The 20,444-nt window shown below is 34.8% G+C and overlaps 1 protein-coding gene across 2 annotated transcripts in view; it reads right to left on the minus strand.

Annotated features, from left to right (window-relative positions):
• Positions 1 to 12,852, minus strand: part of sypa (synaptophysin a) — a 36,611-nt gene extending 23,759 nt beyond the window's left edge. For both annotated transcript variants that reach the window (XM_030139004.1, XM_030139003.1), the window contains exons 1-2: positions 12,769 to 12,852; positions 1,412 to 1,477 (exon numbers count right to left, since the gene is read on the minus strand). In XM_030139004.1, coding sequence (XP_029994864.1) covers positions 1,412 to 1,477; positions 12,769 to 12,786 — 84 coding nt within the window. In that variant the 5' untranslated portion in view covers positions 12,787 to 12,852. The remainder of the gene's footprint in view (positions 1 to 1,411; positions 1,478 to 12,768) is intronic.
• Between the last annotated feature and the right edge of the window lie 7,592 nt (positions 12,853 to 20,444).

Genomic DNA, 20,444 nt, shown 5'->3' on the forward strand with positions numbered 1-20,444 from the left:
GGAAACAAAGATAACAATTTAAACCGAACTAAGCAATGCAATGATATTTATCCCAATATAACACTATATATGACATTAGTCATTGTTTTGTATCCCAGACTCCTGTTATGCCGCATTTCCACTACGTGGAACTGGCTCGACTCGACTCGGCTCGGCTCGACTCGACTCTGGTACCAGGTCCTATTCGTGGAGACCGTTTCCATTACAGGATACTACAGACTTTACAGTACCTGGTCGTCATAGCGATGCAGCGCGTTACTTCCATGTCGTCTGCTCAGAGTTGCTGATAAACTCGCTCGTTGCGTGTTGTCTCGTCAAGCTCATACTGAATTTTTACGTCTGAACCTCCTCGACAAACCATGGTGTAGTTTTCCAGGCTGTCATCATGTGGATGAACCTACCGCTGTATTTACTGTCAACTTCTGCATCTGTTTTTGTAAAACGGCAGGTCACAGAGATGACTGTCTGACCAATCAGTGGTCTGCAGTGTGTACACATCACATTTTAGTATCTGGTCCCCAGTCCTGGAACCTCAGCGGAGGTGATACCAAAAAACTAGTACTGGGTACCAGATTCCAGGCCCTTTTTAGTAATGGAAACGCAAAAAGGCCGAGTTGAGTCAAGTTGAGTCGAGTCAAGTCGAGCCGATACCACATAGTGGAAACGCGGCATTAGACCACAAACACCCGAATTCAAAATGTCCACATACTTTTGTCCATTTGGTGTAAATCTGGAGCTACATACACGTCATCTGAACAGCTATTGGTAAATACAACTGTCAATCACACATTTAACCCCTCCTACCTACATGAAACTGACTGATCGGAAACAGTTTATTTAACAACCTAAACATTATCATTACTGACGGAGGAGGAGCAAGTCTTTATTTTCATGTTAGAATATTTGGCGCTGATTTTTCTATTAAACTAGTGTGCTGACCTGTTGGGGACCCACGGGTTCTAGATCCTCTGATCCAGTTCATTCCTTTACTTTCTTTAATTTCTCGGTAAATTCCACTGGTGTTTTCAGTTGAATAACCTCTCAGCTGACATGTCTGTTTCTGCACATGAAATCTGACACCATGGCAACGTGGCCCTGTTGTCTATCTGTTGCTAGGTAACCCCCTTCAATGATGATTCTATGATTCTGGGCATAGCAACATAATTATAAGGCTATTGTATTCCAAAATTACTAATATCTCCCAAAATATTGGTCCTGTCAACTTGCTGTTTTTACTAGTCTGTTCCTTGATGTAAACTACATAAGTATGACAAACTGCAGCAGTCAGCTGTGTACAGATTTAGTGTGATACCTGAGACACACACATAGAGTCCACTTCCCTTTTCTTAAGTGAACATATGATCTGTAGAAAACAAACGGGGGATGTTTTGGTCGTGTCTGGTGAACTCACCCATTGTAAGACCTTAATGAAGCCCAGAGGAACCTTCAGAATCCTGAACTGACCCTGGGCCACCAGCTGTAAACACAGGACACAACATGGAGTTACTCACACACAATCACCTAAACACAGGTTACTGATTATAAAAGTATATAATATACAGTTTATAACAGCAATAGAACAATGTCAACATCCATTTAGTGAGTGAGTCCTTTGGTTTTACTGTTGAATGAATTTAAAGGTTCAGATCTAATTCCATTGTAAATAAAAGTGGGTCATTTTGACCCAAATATGGAAGTAATACAAAGACTACAATTACATAAAATATATAAAAGTTAAGTTAAATAAATTAAATATATATACAGTCGTGTAAAAAAAAATATTAGACCACTGTTTTTCAACCTTGGGGTCGGGACCCCATGTGGGGTCGCCAGGAACGCAAATGGAGTCATCTGAAATTTATAGTAATTGATAAAAATAAAAATTAAAACTTGCTAATAAAAATATATGGTGAGTTGAGAGAGACAATCACAATACATGAAAGACATGACACACTGTGAGTGTGAAACTGCAGCACTGTGGTTCTGTTTATCTGTCAAATGTTCACTGTGGTCAGTTTCAGATGCTGCAGCTCTTTCATAATTCATAGTTTGAGTTCTTGTTTGTTCAGTATTAATTGTCAGCCTTGTAAATCCAAACTGGACTGACTGTACATATCCTGACCAAGGAAAATCCAATTCTCCCTTTGTGCAGTAATCTACACCTGGATTTACTGCCTCCGTCCAGAATAATATACATTATATAGACTAAATGTCCTCTAAAATTAACATTTATTAACAAATTAATTTTAGCCAAAAAAAAAAGTCTCTGGTTTGAATGTCTGGGGTCGCCAGAAATTTGTGACGTTAAAATGGGGTCATGAGCCAAAAAAGGTTGGGAACCACTGGGTTAGACCATCAAACGTTATCAGAAACAATGGTTATGTAATCCAGTCCTAACTCCTGTGTGGATCATGTGACTAAACCAGACAGAAAAGAAAACATGGAATGTCTAAAAGCACTGTTTTTGTCAGTACAATGCCATAGATATTGATGTAAGAACTGAAGTGATTTTAGAAAACATGTTAAATGGATAGATATCAGCTCTGAAATTAAACTACTATGAGCTATTTTTGTAGTTATAATTATATTTGTCCAAACAAATGTACTGTTAACATGTACTTTTATTGAAAGCTCCAGGGATGAGTCTGGATTCAGATTGGTCTCAACGTTGACAAAATTTATTCCGATCACAAATAAGATGGATACTCAGCGCTGAGGACTCAAACAACAATGAGCCCCTAACACCAGATGAACTGTACATTTATTTATTATTCTATGGGCAGACTCAGCCGTACACATGGGTTGGTCTTTAACTGAGCGTTATCTAACAAAGGTCAAACAGATGTGAGGCCTCAACTCTAAGTAAACTTATGCCAACAATAAGTTTACTTCTCATCACCTGTGTTTGACAACCCTATGTATGTGAATATGTGTGTGTTTAGATGTGTATCTAGAGGAAGAACAGAACAAACATACTTAAATCTTGCGCAGACAGATGTTTCCTATTTTAACAAGTGTTCAGAGAACGCAAACCTCCGCCAAGCATCCCGAACAGTGTGCATGTGTGGATCGACTATTTCTTTTTAAATTCAACAGTTTCCAGGTTGTTCCATACAGCAGAAAAAGTTGAAGCTTGGTACCAGTCATGTGTATGCCAAATTAGATTCAATTCCAATCAATATTTGTTGAGTTAGAATGAAAAATGTGTCATAAATAGGATTTTCAATGTTAAATGTAAATGTCCACAGAGTCCACATTCCACAGTGGATGTGGACAATTTTGTGCCAGATACAAGATAATGTTCTAAGCTACAGGTGGATCAAATTGGGGGCTATTTGGAGTCGTTTTGAATTTTTTTAATGAATTTTCAAAAATTGCTCAATGATGACAGATAGGAAAGTTGTAGATTTTGTGACCTTGTTGTAACCTTGAACTTTGGCCTACTAGGCCCAAAATTTAATGGGTTGGTCCCAGGGCCTAGGCCTATCTGTGGGGAAGATTTGGTAAAGCTGGTTGGAATAGTTAAAGTTGCTAACAAACAAACACGCAAACAAACAAACAAACACACAAAGCAAAGTGATCATAATACCTCCTGGTGGAGGTAACAAGCTTAACATACAGACAAAATATTTAAACTAACAGAGTACTACATCAATCCTGGTCACAAAGAACTCACTATTAACATTATTAAAATAAAACAGATTAAACAAATGAATCCTATGTTAAAACAAGAACTACTAAATAATAAAACAATTCATCCTAAAACTTTAATATCTAAACTAAAATATCTTTAGTTGGACCAGGCTTTAAAATGAACAAGAAATTGAAGAAAACAAGGGGTGGTCTAATAATTTTGTTTATACTCTCCATGTGCCTTGTTTGTTATTAACTTGTATTTGTTAAAAGAAAAAATCTCAATAAATACATGTTTAACCTCCTAAGACCCAGGAAATGTCAGCAAAGTACAAGCTTTTTTTTGTTTTTTTATTAAATAAGTGTCTATATTGGAAACATCATGATGCAACAGTTTTTTCAGATGCAGTTTTGAAAATTTTTATGGAATGTCCTTTGTGGTGGACAGTTTTCTTTTTTTTGTATAAAGTTGTGAAACTCTTGTTTTTGTGAAACCCAAGTTGTGAAACCCATAGCTGAGTCTTAGGAGGTTAAAAAAACAAACTACAAATCGCTTGTTTTTTCACTTGAAGTAGAAGGAAAACAAAGCAGCTCTGTGTTAAAACAATAACTACTACATAAAAAAATAATTCATCCGAAAACTTTAATATCTAAATTAAAATAATGAACAAGAAATCGAAGAAAACAAGGGTGGTCTAATAATTTTTTCCGTTACTGTATATACTCTCCATGTGCCTTGTTGTTTGTTTGTAACTTCTTGTATTGGTTAAAAGAAAAAAATCTCAACAAACACATGTTTTAAAAAAATAAAACTACAAAATCACTTGTTTTTGACTTGAAGTAGAAGGAAAACAAAGCAGCTCTGTGTTAAAACAATAACTACTAAATAATAAAACAATTCATCTTACAACTTTACTATCTAAATTAAAATACCTTTAGTTGTACCAGGTTTTAAAATGAACAAGAAATTGAAGAAAACAAGGGGTGGTCTAATAATTTTGTATATACTCTCTATGTGCCTTGTTTTAGTGGTTAAAAGAAAAAAATCTCTATAAATACATGTATAAAAAAACAAAACAAAACTACAAAATCACTTATTTTTTCAGTTGAAGTCGAAGGAAAACAAAGCAGCGTAGTGTGATCTGTGTGTGAGCTGGTGAAATAAAAACAAAAGGTCGCGTCCTCAAAATAAAACCAGTGTTACAGATAAAACAGACGTCCTCTGCTCCGACAAACACATCGATTTAGTCCTCAGATTTCAGAGTGTTGTCGCTGATACATCGTATTTAATATTCAGGTTACAGATGAGTAACTGCAGCGTCTGAACACCACAGCACACACATTAAAACTGAGTGTTTTATGTGTTTTAACCACTCTTACACTTAAATCACTCTTACACTTAAATCACTGTTACACTTAAATCACTCTCTATTCTTAAATCACTTACACTTAAATCACTCTTACACTTAAATCACTGTTACACTTAAATCACTCTCTATTCTTAAATCACTTACACTTAAATCACTCTTACACTTAAATCACTCTCTGTTCTTACATCACTGTTACACTTAAATCACTCTTACACTTAAATCACTCTCTATTCTTACATCACTGTTACACTTAAATCACTCTTACACTTAAATCACTCTCTATTCTTAAATCACCCTTACACTTAAATCACTCTCTATTCTTAAATCACTGTTACACTTAAATCACTCTTACACTTAAATCACTCTTACACTTAAATCACTGTTTCACTTAAATCACTGTTACACCTAAATCACTCTTACATTTAAATAACTTACACTTAAATCAGTGTAACACCTAAATCACTCTCTATTCTTAAATCACTGTTGCACTTAAATCACTCTCTATTCTTAAATCACTGTTACACTTAAATCACTCTCTATTCTTACATCACTGTTACACTTAAATCACTCTCTATTCTTACATCACTGTTACACTTGAATCACTGTTACACTTAAATCACTCTCTATTCTTAAATCACTGTTACACTTAAATCACTGTTACACTTAAATCACTCTTACACTTAAATCACTGTTTCACTTAAATCACTGTTACACTTAAATCACTCTTACATTTAAATCACTGTACCACTTAAATCACTTACACTTAAATCACTGTAACACTTAAATCACTCTTACACTTAAATCACTCTTACATTTAAATCACTGTTTCACTTAAATCACTCTTACACTTAAATCACTCTCTATTCTTAAATCACTGTAACACTTAAATCACTCCTACATTTAAATCACTGTTTCACTTAAATCACTTTTACACTTAAATTACTCTGACACTTAAATCACTGTAACACTTATATCACTCTTACACTTAAATCACTGTAACACTTAAATCACTCTTACACTTAAATCACTGTAACACTTAAATCACTCTTACACTTAAATCACAAAATCTTTTAGAGGAATTTCTTTAGCTAGTGTCTTTTAGAGTAGATACACTAACCTTAATGTCATCCTGGTTACTAACCCACTGTTTTGTTTTGTTTTGTTTTTGTCTTCTTGTGCTGTATGCAAAGCTGCTGAATACTTCAATTTCCCTCAGGATTAATAAAGTATCTATCTATCTATCTATCTATCTATCTATCTATCTATCTATCTATCTATCTATCTATCTATCTATTAATGACAGTCTTGTAGTGCCACTGGAAAGGCCTCTGGTGAATGAATTCCTCCCCCTGGTGGATTATCTGTGTATTGCATGTATCTAATTGTATACATCAGGTTTATCAAGAAAAAAAATATCACGCTGATCATGTAGAGGACTTCAAAAGTCATGGATCAAATATGATACATTTGGTGTTATAGGGTTAACGGCTATTAAATAAAAGAAGAAAATATAATAATAATAATAATTATTATAATAATAATAATAATAATAATAATAATAATAATAATAATAATAATAATAATAATAACAATGGGTTTTAGGCTTACTTTACTGTTCATCCTGTAAACTAATCATGTGTTTGTCATTTTCAGTCGTGACTTTGTTTTTCAGTGCAGGCTGGAACTTTCTGACTCCAGATGACTCATATGAGTTCGGTCCATCGTGTCGGCTCCATGATTGTAACAATATAACCATTTTATCATGAGAACAGAGGTATTGTTTGGTCCCTAAAAACAAATCTGTGGACAATTAATCACGTAATCATGTAACTATGTGAAATTTGGCAAATATTACTCAAATTTTAGTCACATGATCCACACAGGAGTTAGTACTGGATTACATAACCATTGTTTTTGATGACTTTTGATGAGCTAATAATTTTTTCCACGATTCTATCTATCTATCTATCTATCTATCTATCTATCTATCTATCTATCTATCTATCTATCTATCTATCTATCTATCTATCTATCTATCAATAACATCCTCTACATTTTACATGTTAGTGAAAATCATGTATTCTCCTGTATTTTATTCACTGATGATGTAGATGAGGGGTGTCAAACATACAGCCCCTGGGTCCAAACCAGTCTGCCACCTGACACCTGTGATCTACACTGGAAAAAAATCGAATTTTTTGGATTGAATTAAGAAAAAAAATCTTGAGTTAAGCAAAAAAAATCTTGAATTAAGAAAAAAAAAAAAATCTTGAATCAAGCAAAAAAAAATCTTGAATTGAGTAAAAAAACAATCTTGAATTAAGCAAAAAAAAAAAAATCTTGACCAGCAAAAAAAAAAAAAAAAATCTTGACTTAAGCAGAAATTTAGCAAAAAAACAAAACAAAACAAACTCTTGAACTGAGCAAGAAAAATGTTTTAATTATGCAAAATATCTTGAATTAAGCAAAAAAATCTTGAATTAAGTAAAAAAAAAAAATCTTGAATTAGCAAAAATATCTTGAATTAAGCAAAAAGAAATCTTGAATTCAACAAAAAAAATCTTGAATTAAGCAAAAATTTATCTATCTATCTATCTATCTATCTATCTATCTATCTATCTATCTATCTATCTATCTATCTATCTATCTATCTATCTATCTATCTATCTATCTATCTATCTATCTATCTATCGTTCTAAATTATTGTTTTCTTCCATTTCTTGTTCATTTTAAAGGTCCATTTGTTTGGACAAATATAACAATAACAACAAAAACAGCTCATAGTTTAATTTCAGAGCTGATATCTATCCATTTAACATGTTTTCTTAATAAAAACCAAAATCACTTCAGTTCTTCCATCAGTATCTATGTCATTGTACTGACAAAAACAGTGCTTTTAGACACTCCATGTTTTCTTTTCTGTCTGTTTTAGTCACATGACACACACAGGAGTTAGGACTGGATTGCATAACCATTGTTTTTGATGACTTTGGATGGTCTAATAATTTTTTCCTCAACTGTCAGTCCTGTTACTATAACTCATGTGTCATTTAAAAAGTATAATTAACAGCATGTCAACAAGTTCCTTTATTAGAAATAGGGATGTAACGATATGCACATTTCATATCACGGTTATTGTGACTAAAATTATCACAGTTATCACTATTTTCGCAGTGTTGTAATTATCCAAATTACATCCAAAAATAACAAAGCGAGACTCTCGGCTTAAAAATACGCATTCATTTTACTGCGTGCGGCAACTTGAAAACACAACTTTTCACAACTCGTGGCATACATAGTTCTACTTCCGTGAAAATTTCCTATGCTTCTTGGGTAATGCTAAGCCTCATGGGAAATGTAGTTATCTTAATCTTAGCATTCACTGTGGCTTATTTCAGCTCAACTTGTAACATAAATCACAAATGAAATATACTGCGTATTTTCACTCTGAAATAAATTAACATGAAATTGCATATGTATCGTGAAATTATAATAAATCCAAACACAAATTACTTGTACTTTTCACTTTTACTCTTTCCCCAAATAAAGTCACAACACGTGGTTTTGTTGAAATGTGCTCAAAACGTTAAAAAAGTACTTATACACACACTGAAATATTTAACCACGTTGTATTTTGAAAAAAAAAAAAAAAAAAAAAAAAAAAAATAATAGTAATAATAAAATCGGCACACTGCACTTTCTGTTGGCAGAAACATTCAAATATTAACATGTAAACATCAAACATACAAATTTGCACTAAAGATGGCACCTTATGGCCATTGTTTGACCATTTTCCATATTAAGTTTGAGTTGTTTTCATTTCTTTTTCATAGATAGATAGTCTCTCTCTCTCTCTCTCTCTCTTTGTGCGCTTGGACCAGGTCTCTCTCTCTCTTTCAAAGTGCAGTAATCAAACACGGTTATCATGATAATTAGAATTTAAACGGTAATACTAACCATCAGGAATTTTATCGCGGTTTATCATTATACCGGTAATCGTTACATCCCTAATTAGAAATACTTATGAAATAGTTGTAATAGTTGCTTATGCAGACACTTATATTAGTGATGGCGGTACAATATAAATATAATCATAATAATATTCATATTGTTAAACTGATATTAATTACCCACTTAACTAATATCAACTGAAATACTTCAAATTCTAATAAATTCTAATAAACCAATAAACTACATGAAGCTTTTCACTTCTGTTACTCAGTCCTCTTACTTTTTGGGCTGATTTTTTTTAGCATAAAATTAGCAAATATGTTAAATATGCACGTGACATTCATGCTAATGGTGAACTTTTTTGGTAATTTACAAATAAAAGTGTATTAATAAAAGTAAACATGTTAACTTAAGAGATAATTCATGTGACAAGACAGTGCGTCTACGTCACAGCTAAAAAAACATCACATATTTTCACATTATTGATATTAACTAATAGTAATTGTCAATGTAAGTAAGTCCAACTGGAATAATAATTTAAAAAAAAAACCTCAGGCAAAAGCACAATAGTATCATAAATTCTAACTCTAATAAATAAATAAATAAAGTACATGAAGCTACTGTATATACTTCTGTTACCTTTTATAAGTAACAGGACGCAGTTTTTAGCACAAAATTAGTAAATACATGAAATATACACACATTGCATTTATACAAATAGCAAATATTTTAATGATTTACAAAAAAATATAGCATTTTTAAGATAAACTACTTTGATTTAAGACGTAATTCAGGTTGAAGGACTGAGCAAAAACCTCAGGACATCATTAAAATATGTATTTTAATTAAAATATTAGGTGTGTATAATAGGGATATAGTCACACAACACTAAAAAGAAGATTTCTGTGGGATTTTAATCATTATTATATTTTATGGTATAGCTTTGGAAAGTGGGGATAACCACATATGCTATTTTTAAGCATTCTGGGTAGTTTTTATTCATGTTTTAAATCATTTATCTTAATTTTGTACTTTGGTCAATGAGCAGAACACTTATAATAAGATGCATTTTATTGTTAATTTAATACTTAAACATCTAATTTAGTGGAATGACTCATATATCCTATTTATTACAGTGTACATATTGGCTATTACTGCTTCTTTTGAGTAATATTTGAAGAAAAAAACAATATTCTCTGATTCCACAATCATAAATCTTGTTTCTCTCCTTCACTAAACTGAATATCTTTGGGTTTTAGGTCAAATAAGTCATTTAAGGTCGACATGTTTGGGTTTTTAAAGACCCTGACTGACATTTATCACCATTTTCTGACATTTTATGGACAAAAACAAAAACAAATAGATGAATCAGTGCTGAAAATAACACAGGTCTATTTAAAAGTGTGATTCCATTTGTACATGGCTTTAAGTGTGGAAGATGTTTGATGATGATGATGATGATTAAATGAAGGATGAAGATGGAAAAATGTGAAATAATTTGCATCCGGGTGGAGGAGGAGGGGGAGGAGGAGGGGGAGGAGGAGCGGATGTACCCGGGTTACACTGTAAAAAATGACTGTAGAATTAACGCCAAAAAGTTGTAAAATTGCAACATAAAAAAACATGAGTGACAATACAACGCATAGATGTTAATTTGAAAAGATTTTTGTGTTAATGATTAAATCAAATATAGGTGTAGTTTTTACAGGAAGAGTATGTGAACAAAACCAGATTTGTATGTAGAAATGATGGATTTCTATTGTTTTTAGAAAATAAAACTGGAAATTGAAAAACAATGTGGTGCCGTTTAAATTGCAAAGACCATGATGTTGAAATAACAGCATATCTGTTTTTTATATATATATATATATATATATATATATATATATATATATATATATATATGTATATATGTATATATATGTATATATATATATATATATATATATATATATATATATATACATATATACATATATAAGTTATTTAAAAAGTAAACATCTAACAATGTAACATTTTAATTTGTAAATGAATGGGTTGGTAGAGTTGGTAGAGCGGCTCGTCCAATAACCAAAGGGTTGGTGGTTCAAATCCTGGCTCCAACTGTCCATGTCAAAGTGTCCATGGAAGACACTGAACCCTAAACTGGTCCCAGTTGGACCTGCTGGATTTGGAAAGAGCTGTGGACACCACGAAGGTGGAGAAAATGTGCTGAATAAGTGCAGACCATTTACCATTTAAATCCAATGTTAAATCTACATGTTTAAAATGTTGAATCTAGATTTTTAAAATGTAAAATCTACATGTTTAAAATGTTAAATCTACATGTTACTTTCATGTTCACAGTTGGATGTGTTTTTTTACAGTGTTGTTCTGGAAACCACAGCTGCCAGTTTTTTTCTGTAAAAACAACAGGATTTTTTTTTTTTTTTACAGTGTGGACTACACTTATTTAGCACATTTTATCCACCTTCATGGTGTTAATTTACAAATTAAAAATGTTACATTGTTAAACGTTTACTTTTTATATAACTTTATATACATATATATATATATATATATATATATATATATATATATATATATATATATATATATATATATAAAGCAAATATGCTGTTATTTCAACATCATGGTCTTTGCAATTTAAACGGCACCACATTGTTTTTCAATTTCCAGTTTTATTTTCTAAAAACAATAGAAATCCATCATTTCTACATACAAATCTGGTTTTGTTCACATACTCTTCCTGTAAAAACTACACCTATATTTGATTGAATCGTTAACCCAAAAATCTTTTCAAATTAACAACTTTGCATTGTATTGTCACTTACAGTTTTTTTTGTGTTAATTCTACAGTCATTTTTTACAGTGCATTTTCCATTTAAATCCAATGTTAAATCTACATGTTTAAAATGTTAAATCTACATGGTACTCCGTAAATATGTTTACAGTTGGATGTGTTTTTTACAGTATTGTTCTGGAAACCACAGCTGCCAGTTTTTTTTCTGTAAAAACAGGATTTTTTTTTACAGTGTAGATTGACCCGGGAGGCGGTGGGAACACAGACACCAGAGCCGGTTAGACCCGCAACAACATCAGCATCCCGACGGAGGAGGAAGAGGAGGAAGAAGATGAGGAGGAGGAGAGGAAACCCCCTCCTCCTCCATCACCTCCTCCTCCACTGGCTGCCATTTTATCCTACCACCACCACCAGCAGCAGCACACAGAGCATCCTTTCCTCATGTGAACACAGACCCACCGCCTCAAAACAGTCTTTTCTTCCAGTCTCTCCTTGCAGACACAGATGGGGGCATAAACCCCCACAGGCGCACACCCAGGCTTTGTGCGCCACACACGCACAAAAACGCGCACAGATCTGCACTTGAACCCGAGAAAAGACATGAAACCCATCCTGTTGATGTATTCAGGGCTGTTTTTGTCGCAGGAAAAGGCGGATTCATCCTGGACGCAGCGGCCCTAGAACCAGTCCAGAATAACCCGGACCATCCCAGGCTCATTTCTGCATCCTTTTTTTTTCCTTCTATCTTTATTTCTGTTCTTATTCGTGCTGTTTTCTCGCATCCTCCGTGCTGTGATGCTGCGGCCCGACCCACAGATGCCTCCACCAACACCACAGCAGCACCAGGACACACACAAATAACACAGATGGCAGAAAAACAACACAACAGCCAGCGGTGCGTCCCGGGGAAACACACCAAACGCACCCCCGACATGCGCACAAAGAGGCCGAAAAGATGCAAAATGAAGAGGAATTAAATAAAAGGAATAAATGAATGTTTGGGGTTTGTACCTGATTTACGACGTCCATCCTGCCGCCTGTCGAGAGGAGAGAGAGGAGATGGAGGGAGGAGGAGGAGGAAGAGGAGGAGGAAGAGGAGGCTGCCTCACAGAACACGTCATTTATTTATTATTTATTATAGTCATTTATATTCACAGCCTCACGCGACGGTTGTAGCTGATTAGACAAGAAAGACGCAGAAAAAAAGAGGAAAATGAGTTGTTGTTGTTATTATTATTATTATTATTATTATTATTATTATTATTATTATTATTATTAATAATAATAATAATAATAATAGTAATAATAATATATATAATAATAGGTCTAATAATAAATAATATTATTGATGTGAATGAAGCGAAAATAAAATGATTTGTGATATAAAATAAAATAAAATATCAGACTAAAAGTTTTTTTTTTTTCCTATCATTTCAGAAAATAACATAAAGTGGGTGGACGTGCTTGCGTCAGCACGGTAGGAGGCGTTGACGTACGATGACGTAGGTGATGATTGTGGTGACTTAAAAATATCTACTGTAAAATAATACATACAGGCGGATTTTTTTTTTTTAGGGTTTGTAGGAGATGAGTGGAATATATGCTTTCAAGGTTTTAACTGTCTGTGTTAAAATAACAGCAATACTTATACAACTACTATTATTAAGGTTATTTTAATATGTTATTATTTTAATGAGATTGGGGGTATTTTAATTTATTAATTTTTTGAGATTGAGATTTTTTTTTTTTTTTTTTTTGTAGTGAAAGTAGTAGTAGGCTAATAATAATTAATAGAAAAATGTGTAAAAATAAAAAATAAAACCAAAAGTGACAAAAAATAAGCAAAAACTCTAAAACTAATTAACAAATAAATCTAAATATAACAAATATAACAAATAAAGAATAGCTAATAGTCCACACAATGAATCAAATAGACAATAATAATAATAATAATAATAATAATAATAATAATAATAATAGTAGTAGTAGTAGTAGTAATAATTATAATCATAGGCCTAATAATAAATAATAATATGTAGCTATTGTTGTAAATAAAGTGAAAATAAAATGATTTGTGATAATACAGAAAAACTAAAACTCCTATAAATATGAGACTAAAACTTTTTTTTCCCTGTCATTTCAGAAAATATTATAAAGTGGGTGGACGTGCTTGCGTCATCACGGCTGTAGGAGGCGTTGACATACGATGACGTAGGTGATGATGATGATGCCTTAAAAAATCTACTGTAAAATAATACATACAGGTGGATTTATTTATTTTAGGGGTTGTAGAAAATGAGTGGAATATGTGCTTTCAAGGCTTTAACTTACTCATTAAAATAATAATAAAGTGTAAAAATAACAGTAATACTTTTCCTACTACTATTATTAAGGTTATTTTAATATGTTATTTTAATGAGATTCTGGGTATTTTTATTCATTTATTTTTTGAGAATGAGATTTTTATTTTTTTAAATATAATAGTAGTAGCAGTAGTAGTAGTAGTAGTAGGCTAATAATAATTAAATACAGGTTTTGTCAATGGCTTACACACTAGAAAGATCAATAACCAAACTTAAAAAGGTAAATTATGAAGCATTTCTTATGTGGAAATGTTCCAGTCAGATATAACATTATGACACTGACAGATGAAGTGGTATTAATGTTGATTATTTCATTCCAATGGGACCTGCCAGTGGATATGTTCTAAAATGAATGCAAAAGATGATGATAGTCAACAAAATGGACAAACAATGAACAAAATGTACAAGAAAATTCACAGAAAAATAAGAATAATAAAAAAAGTGTTAAAAAAAAAAAAAGGGACCAAAAATAAGCAAAAACTGTAAAACTAACCAACAAATAAATATAAATATAACAAATAAAGAATAGCTAATAGTCCACACAATGAATAAAATAGAAAATAATAATAATAATAATAATAATAATAATAATAATAATAATAATAATAATAATAATAATAAATTAACCTAATATTGATTATTTCCTTCATGTCAGTGGGTGGACATTATTAGACAGTATGTAAACATGTAAACCTGGACGATGATGTGTTAAAAACAACAAATTGTTCAATAGTAGGATCTGATCAGCTTTGACAAACAGATCGACTGTGATGAGATCAGTGGGTCAGAACATTTCCACATCTTGTTGTTCAATCCTAAAGTGGTTCCTAAAGTATTTAGAACTGACCAAAAGTATCTAAAGAACAACAAGTGGATCTCAACCAGTCCGCACCTACAGGAGCAGAACAGTATTCCATCTGCCTAATACTGTGTAGGTCAGGCCTGGCCAACCCGCGGCGCTCGAGCCACATGTGGCTCTTTGCCCTGTTTCATGCGACTCTTACGTTCATGTCGAATTTTGTGTTTGTGTGTTTTTTACAGTACGTGCATATCACGCACATGAGCGTTGACGCAAATGACTTGGAGGGAAAATCGTTGAGTAGTGTAGGCCTACCAAGTTCACTCTTACAATGGCAGGGAAAAAAGGCACCGCAAAACGAAAATATGAAGAGGAACACAGGACGTTTTTAACAGAGTGGGAGAGTTTTTTTTTTTTGTGTGGAACGCAATGGTAAGCCATTCTGCCTTATATGTCAGGTATCATTAGTGCATTTCAAGGCTTCAAATCTTCAGCGGCACTTCAGTTCACTCCATCCTGACGTCGACCAGGAATTTCCAAAGGGGACTGAACTTCACAAGCACAAGTTGATCACTTTGAAAGATGAGGCAGAAAAGCAGATACAGCTGTTCCAAAAATGTATGAATCACTCAGACACCATAACGCTCACATCATATAAACTTGCTTGGAACATTGCATGGGCTAAAAAGCCATCCCAGATAGCAAAATGATTATGGCTTAAATCTGGCCCAAAACTGGCATGCCATTTTGGCAAAGTTCTGGGCGGATGTATGGGCCCTAAATGGCCCAAAATAGGAAAGCCAAAATCAAACCAGAAGGAAGCCAAATTCACCCAAAACTAATTGCGGACTTCCAAAATATAGCCATAATTGTCCCAGAAAAGCCCCAAATCCCCTTAATCCAGCCAAAAAGTAGCCAAAACTGACCCAAAGAAAGTCCAAAAAGAGGCCAAAATTCACCCAAAATTTGTGTTGATCATGTTTTTAAAATGAAGTGGGTTTTCTTCTGGGTAGAAATTCCCACTCTTGGTGCAGTGTTTTGGCTTTACTGAAATATGCCAAAACACAACCAAAAAACATCCATATATGGAATAAAATGTTGCTGCTCTTTAGTCAATCTTCTGGCTTGCCATAAACATGCCATACCATCCCTATACTTGATCCTGCTCTTTGGTTAACCAGACATATGCCAGAACTCAGCCATATATTGCTGGTTCCTCCATATCTATTATGGATAACCTTAATCGTACCACAGTTAAGCCTAAAGGTTTTCATCATGCCAAAAGAAAGCCAAAAATGCCAAATGTATGCCATAATACTCCAAAATACTTGCTATCTGGGATACAATGAAGGGGAGTTCGTTAAAACACGCCTCAGTGACATTGTTGAAATCTTGTCTCCTGAAAACGACAAACTAAAACAAATGGTCTCAGACATCCAACCGTCCCACCACACCGTTGAACATAGAATATCGGACATTAACATGGCTATTGAATCACAGATGCACTCCGACCTTCAAGCCTGTGAGTATTTTAGTGTCGCATTGGATGAGTGTTGTGACATACAAGACAAGCCTCAGCTGGCAATATTTGCACAGTCTGTGTCGAAAGATTGTGCGATCAAAGAAGAACTCGTTGATATTGTGCCATTAAATGACAGAACCCGTGGCACAGATGTGAAAGAACCAATGATGGCTGCATTTGTAAAAGCAAATCTGCCCATATCGAAACTAACTGCGATAACCACGGATGGAGCGCCAGCCATGATCGGATCTGTGAACGGGCTTGTGGGGCTGTGCCAAAGCTGACCCAACTTTTCCAGAGTTTTGGAATTTCCACTGCATCATCCACATGGAGCAACTCGTGTCTAAATCATTGAATTTAGACAACGTCATGAAGCCTGTTGATAGAAAAATTCTGTAATACACGCTGAGACAAAAGACAGAGTCACTGGATTCTGGAATCAGAACATTTTACTTGCAAGGAGTCAAGTACATAAAGTGAGATGCAGCAGCTGACTGACTAACAACAGGAAGTTTAAGATCTTATGAAAGAACATGAGTATTACAACCACTGGACCAAGTGTACAAATATACTGAACAAAAGAAATGCAAGTATGTTTCGGTATTGGTTTATATGGGAGTTTTATTATGACTGTTGGTTTCATATGAGATATTTATATCCAGCTGTGAAATTTCCAGTGGGACTCTCTTGCTGTCCTTGTTGCACTGAGTTGACGGTCACGGAGATGGGCCAAGCGAATATGGCGACCCTGATTACGGGTGGTCACACATGGTCTTCCGGATCTTGGTCTGTCCCGAGTGGTCCCTGTGTCACAGAATCATGTCCTCAGCCTACTGATGGTGGACTCGTGCACTTGCAGACGTCTGGCAACGTTGCGAACCGTTAAACCAGCATCAAGCATACCAATGGCGCGTTCTCTCAGATTATCGCTAAGGCGAGGCATCGTGGTAATGCAGTAACTTTTGAATTGTACCATTTCTTTTTACAGCCCCCGGATAAACAAAGGGAATTGCCACTCCCACTTGTTGCTCCCACTACCATATCACTCAAAACGTACCGCACCTCCGATACTTTGTACACGTGCTCAACACCACGCGTGGTCGTGTTTGCCTGCAAACACACGCTCCAATGGTTACAACTCACTTATTGTAATGTGTATCTCAGTTGACAACTCAACAGGACAGCTGAACTCTTGCCTAAATTAACGACCAAAACTTGCGTTTCTTTTGTTGTTCAGTATATTATGACGATCTAGTTCACCATTGGCTTAGGTATTCAAAACACGGTGATGCATGGGCTCAGTGACCGCGTTTGGACTCTTCTCCCACCTACACTATAACACTATGGCCTGATCTCCTCAAAAGCAGCAGCTCGCTCTGGTCCCAAACTGGATGGACAACAAGTAGATAGCAAAGAAATGGTCGACATATCCTGAGTGGGTACGTCCGGGCATTCCTGCAAAATATGTCATCGTAACCCATCTGTGACTCGTGCTGTGGACACCTGGTATTTACAGGATATAGTCTAATAGTCTAATACTACATTTTTCTAACACCTGTGATGGAAGTTGTCAACTACATCCGCACACATGCACTTTAAAAAATCTCATGGCTGAGCTGGACCAGTCCCTTCCAGGTGAGCTGCCGCTGCACTGTGAGGTGGCTGTCTAAAGGAAAGGTACTTTGTCGCCTCTTTGAGCTTTTGGATGCTGTGAAACTGTTCACGGAAGAGAAGGACAAGCACTATCCCGAACTCTCAGACCTCAAGTGGATTATGGATCTGGCTTTTTTGGTCGACATGCTGTGCCACTTGGACAGACCGAACCTGACCCTGCAGAGTAAGTCTAAAATACTGCCGGACCTGGTGCAAAGTGTGTTTGCGTTTGCCAACAAATTGAAACTGTTCAAGATGCATATTCAGAAGAGAGATTTAACACATTTTCCCACTCTGCTAAAAGCCAGCGGGCACGTCACCGGCACCGTCCTGAATAAACAAATAAACAAACAGCCAGATATGCAACAATGGTTGAAAACCTGCACGAAAGCTTTGTGACCCGGTTCTGTGATCTTCAACTGAAAAGGCCACAGATTACGTTCCTTGTCAACCCGTTTAATGCGGAGACGGGCTGTTTGCAACCCCCACTGGTCACAGATGAGGCTGCGGCTGAGTTGGAGATGTTAGATCTTTGTGAAGAGGACCAACTGAAACCTGCTTTGAGAGAAGGGACTGTTGAATTCTGGAAAAGTGTGCCAATGGAAAAGTACCCAAATGCCAAACGGGCTGTGCTGAAGATACTGTCAGTGTTTGGGTCAACATACATCTGCGAGAGTCTGTTTTCTACCCTGAAACATGTGGAATCAAAGCATTGATCTGTTCTGACAGACACACGTGTGAGGGAATTGCTTCGAGTGGCAACAACTGACTATAAACCAGATTTGAAAAGGATTGTTGAGGGCAAGGACTGGCAGAAGTCCCACTGAGCAACATGCATGGTAAGAAGAAAAACGCTATTGTAAATTATTACATTTTTGTCTGTAGAGATGAGCTGAACATCGAACTGAGAGTTTGTTTGTGAGACAGTGCACAAAGTGTTGATTGTTGAAAATGACTGGCCTGTGCTCTTAGTTCTGTGGGAATCAGTTTTTGTCATTACACTGGTCTACAAGGAAAATGCTTCCAGAATAAAAGTAATGACATTTTACCACATGAGAGTCACTGATAAAGAAAAATCAAGTCAAAAATGCTGGTTGGCTGAACTTTCCAAGATACAGCCTTGGGTCAAAATGTGAAATTCAGGAATTAACGAGAGAATGGGTTTGACTCCAAAGGAATATTTGTACTTTGGATAAATACTTTGGATAAATACAATCGGGGCCATCTCTTTAATGAATTTTGGTTGCCTTTACTTTCGGGTATGGAGAAAGTTTGAGTTTGTAGATCATGAATATTGCCCTATTATTGCTATTTATGTTACAGCATGCATAATTATGCTCATGCTTATGTTGTTACCCTTATTAATGTTATTGTGAGAATGATGATGATGATGATTTTTTTTTTTTTTTTTTTTTATTATTATTATTTTTATTTTATTATAATGTTTTGTTTTGTTTTTTTCTTTAGACATGTATATTTTTGGCCTGTCACTTTTGTGTGTGTTTAGTTGATTTATTTCTTTAGGGATGGGAGGTGGGAAGAATGCACAAAGGAAAATTGTAAAAAGTGAGACCCAGTATGACTATGTTTATACTGTATCTGGAGGATTCTCTTGTGTGAAATAAAAATATATATATAAAAAAAAAAGAATATTTGTCTCAGAGCTACAAGATCTACTTCAAAACACTGTCTGCACATTAGAATACATTCACTTTACAGGTTCTATTTAGTGAAAGATTTATAAAACTATTATATAAATGTACATAAACCAATATATATGTGTAATAACACTTAATCATATACCTTGAAAACATCAGCAAACTGGCACTTTTGTCATTTATTTTCCAATTAACCTTATTAAAATACGTAACATTTAGCACATTTAATCTCTGAAGCAAGTCATTTCTAAAACATTGTAGACCAGTGTAATCATGTTGATGTGTGACATTTACAGTAAATCTGGCAGAGCAGAGGTCTGTGTGTAAGAGAGAGTGAGAGTGAGGGGAAGGGTCTGGGCCGGGTCATGTGTGCCCATGTGCATAATGTGGCTCTTTGTAGTATCACAGTAAAAGCTGTGGCTCTGAGCCTCTGACTGGTCGGCCACTGTCGTTCTTTTTCCACTAAAACAGCTCTGATCTGAGGCCTGGACTCCACCAGACCACTGCAGGTGTGTGTGGTATCTGGACCAAGACCTTCCAGCAGGTCCATGAAGTCCTGGAAGTACAGAGGTGGACCTCCAAACCAACAACTGGGTCCACAACGTATACTACAGATTATATTAACCTACAATTTTTATTCAGTTTATCAATAATTTTGTTGATTTTTGTCCATTTTGTTGATTATTTTCTTT

Source organism: Sphaeramia orbicularis, chromosome 7, assembly GCF_902148855.1.
Source record: "Sphaeramia orbicularis chromosome 7, fSphaOr1.1, whole genome shotgun sequence".
In the NCBI taxonomy this organism is placed as follows: Eukaryota; Metazoa; Chordata; class Actinopteri; order Kurtiformes; family Apogonidae; genus Sphaeramia; species Sphaeramia orbicularis.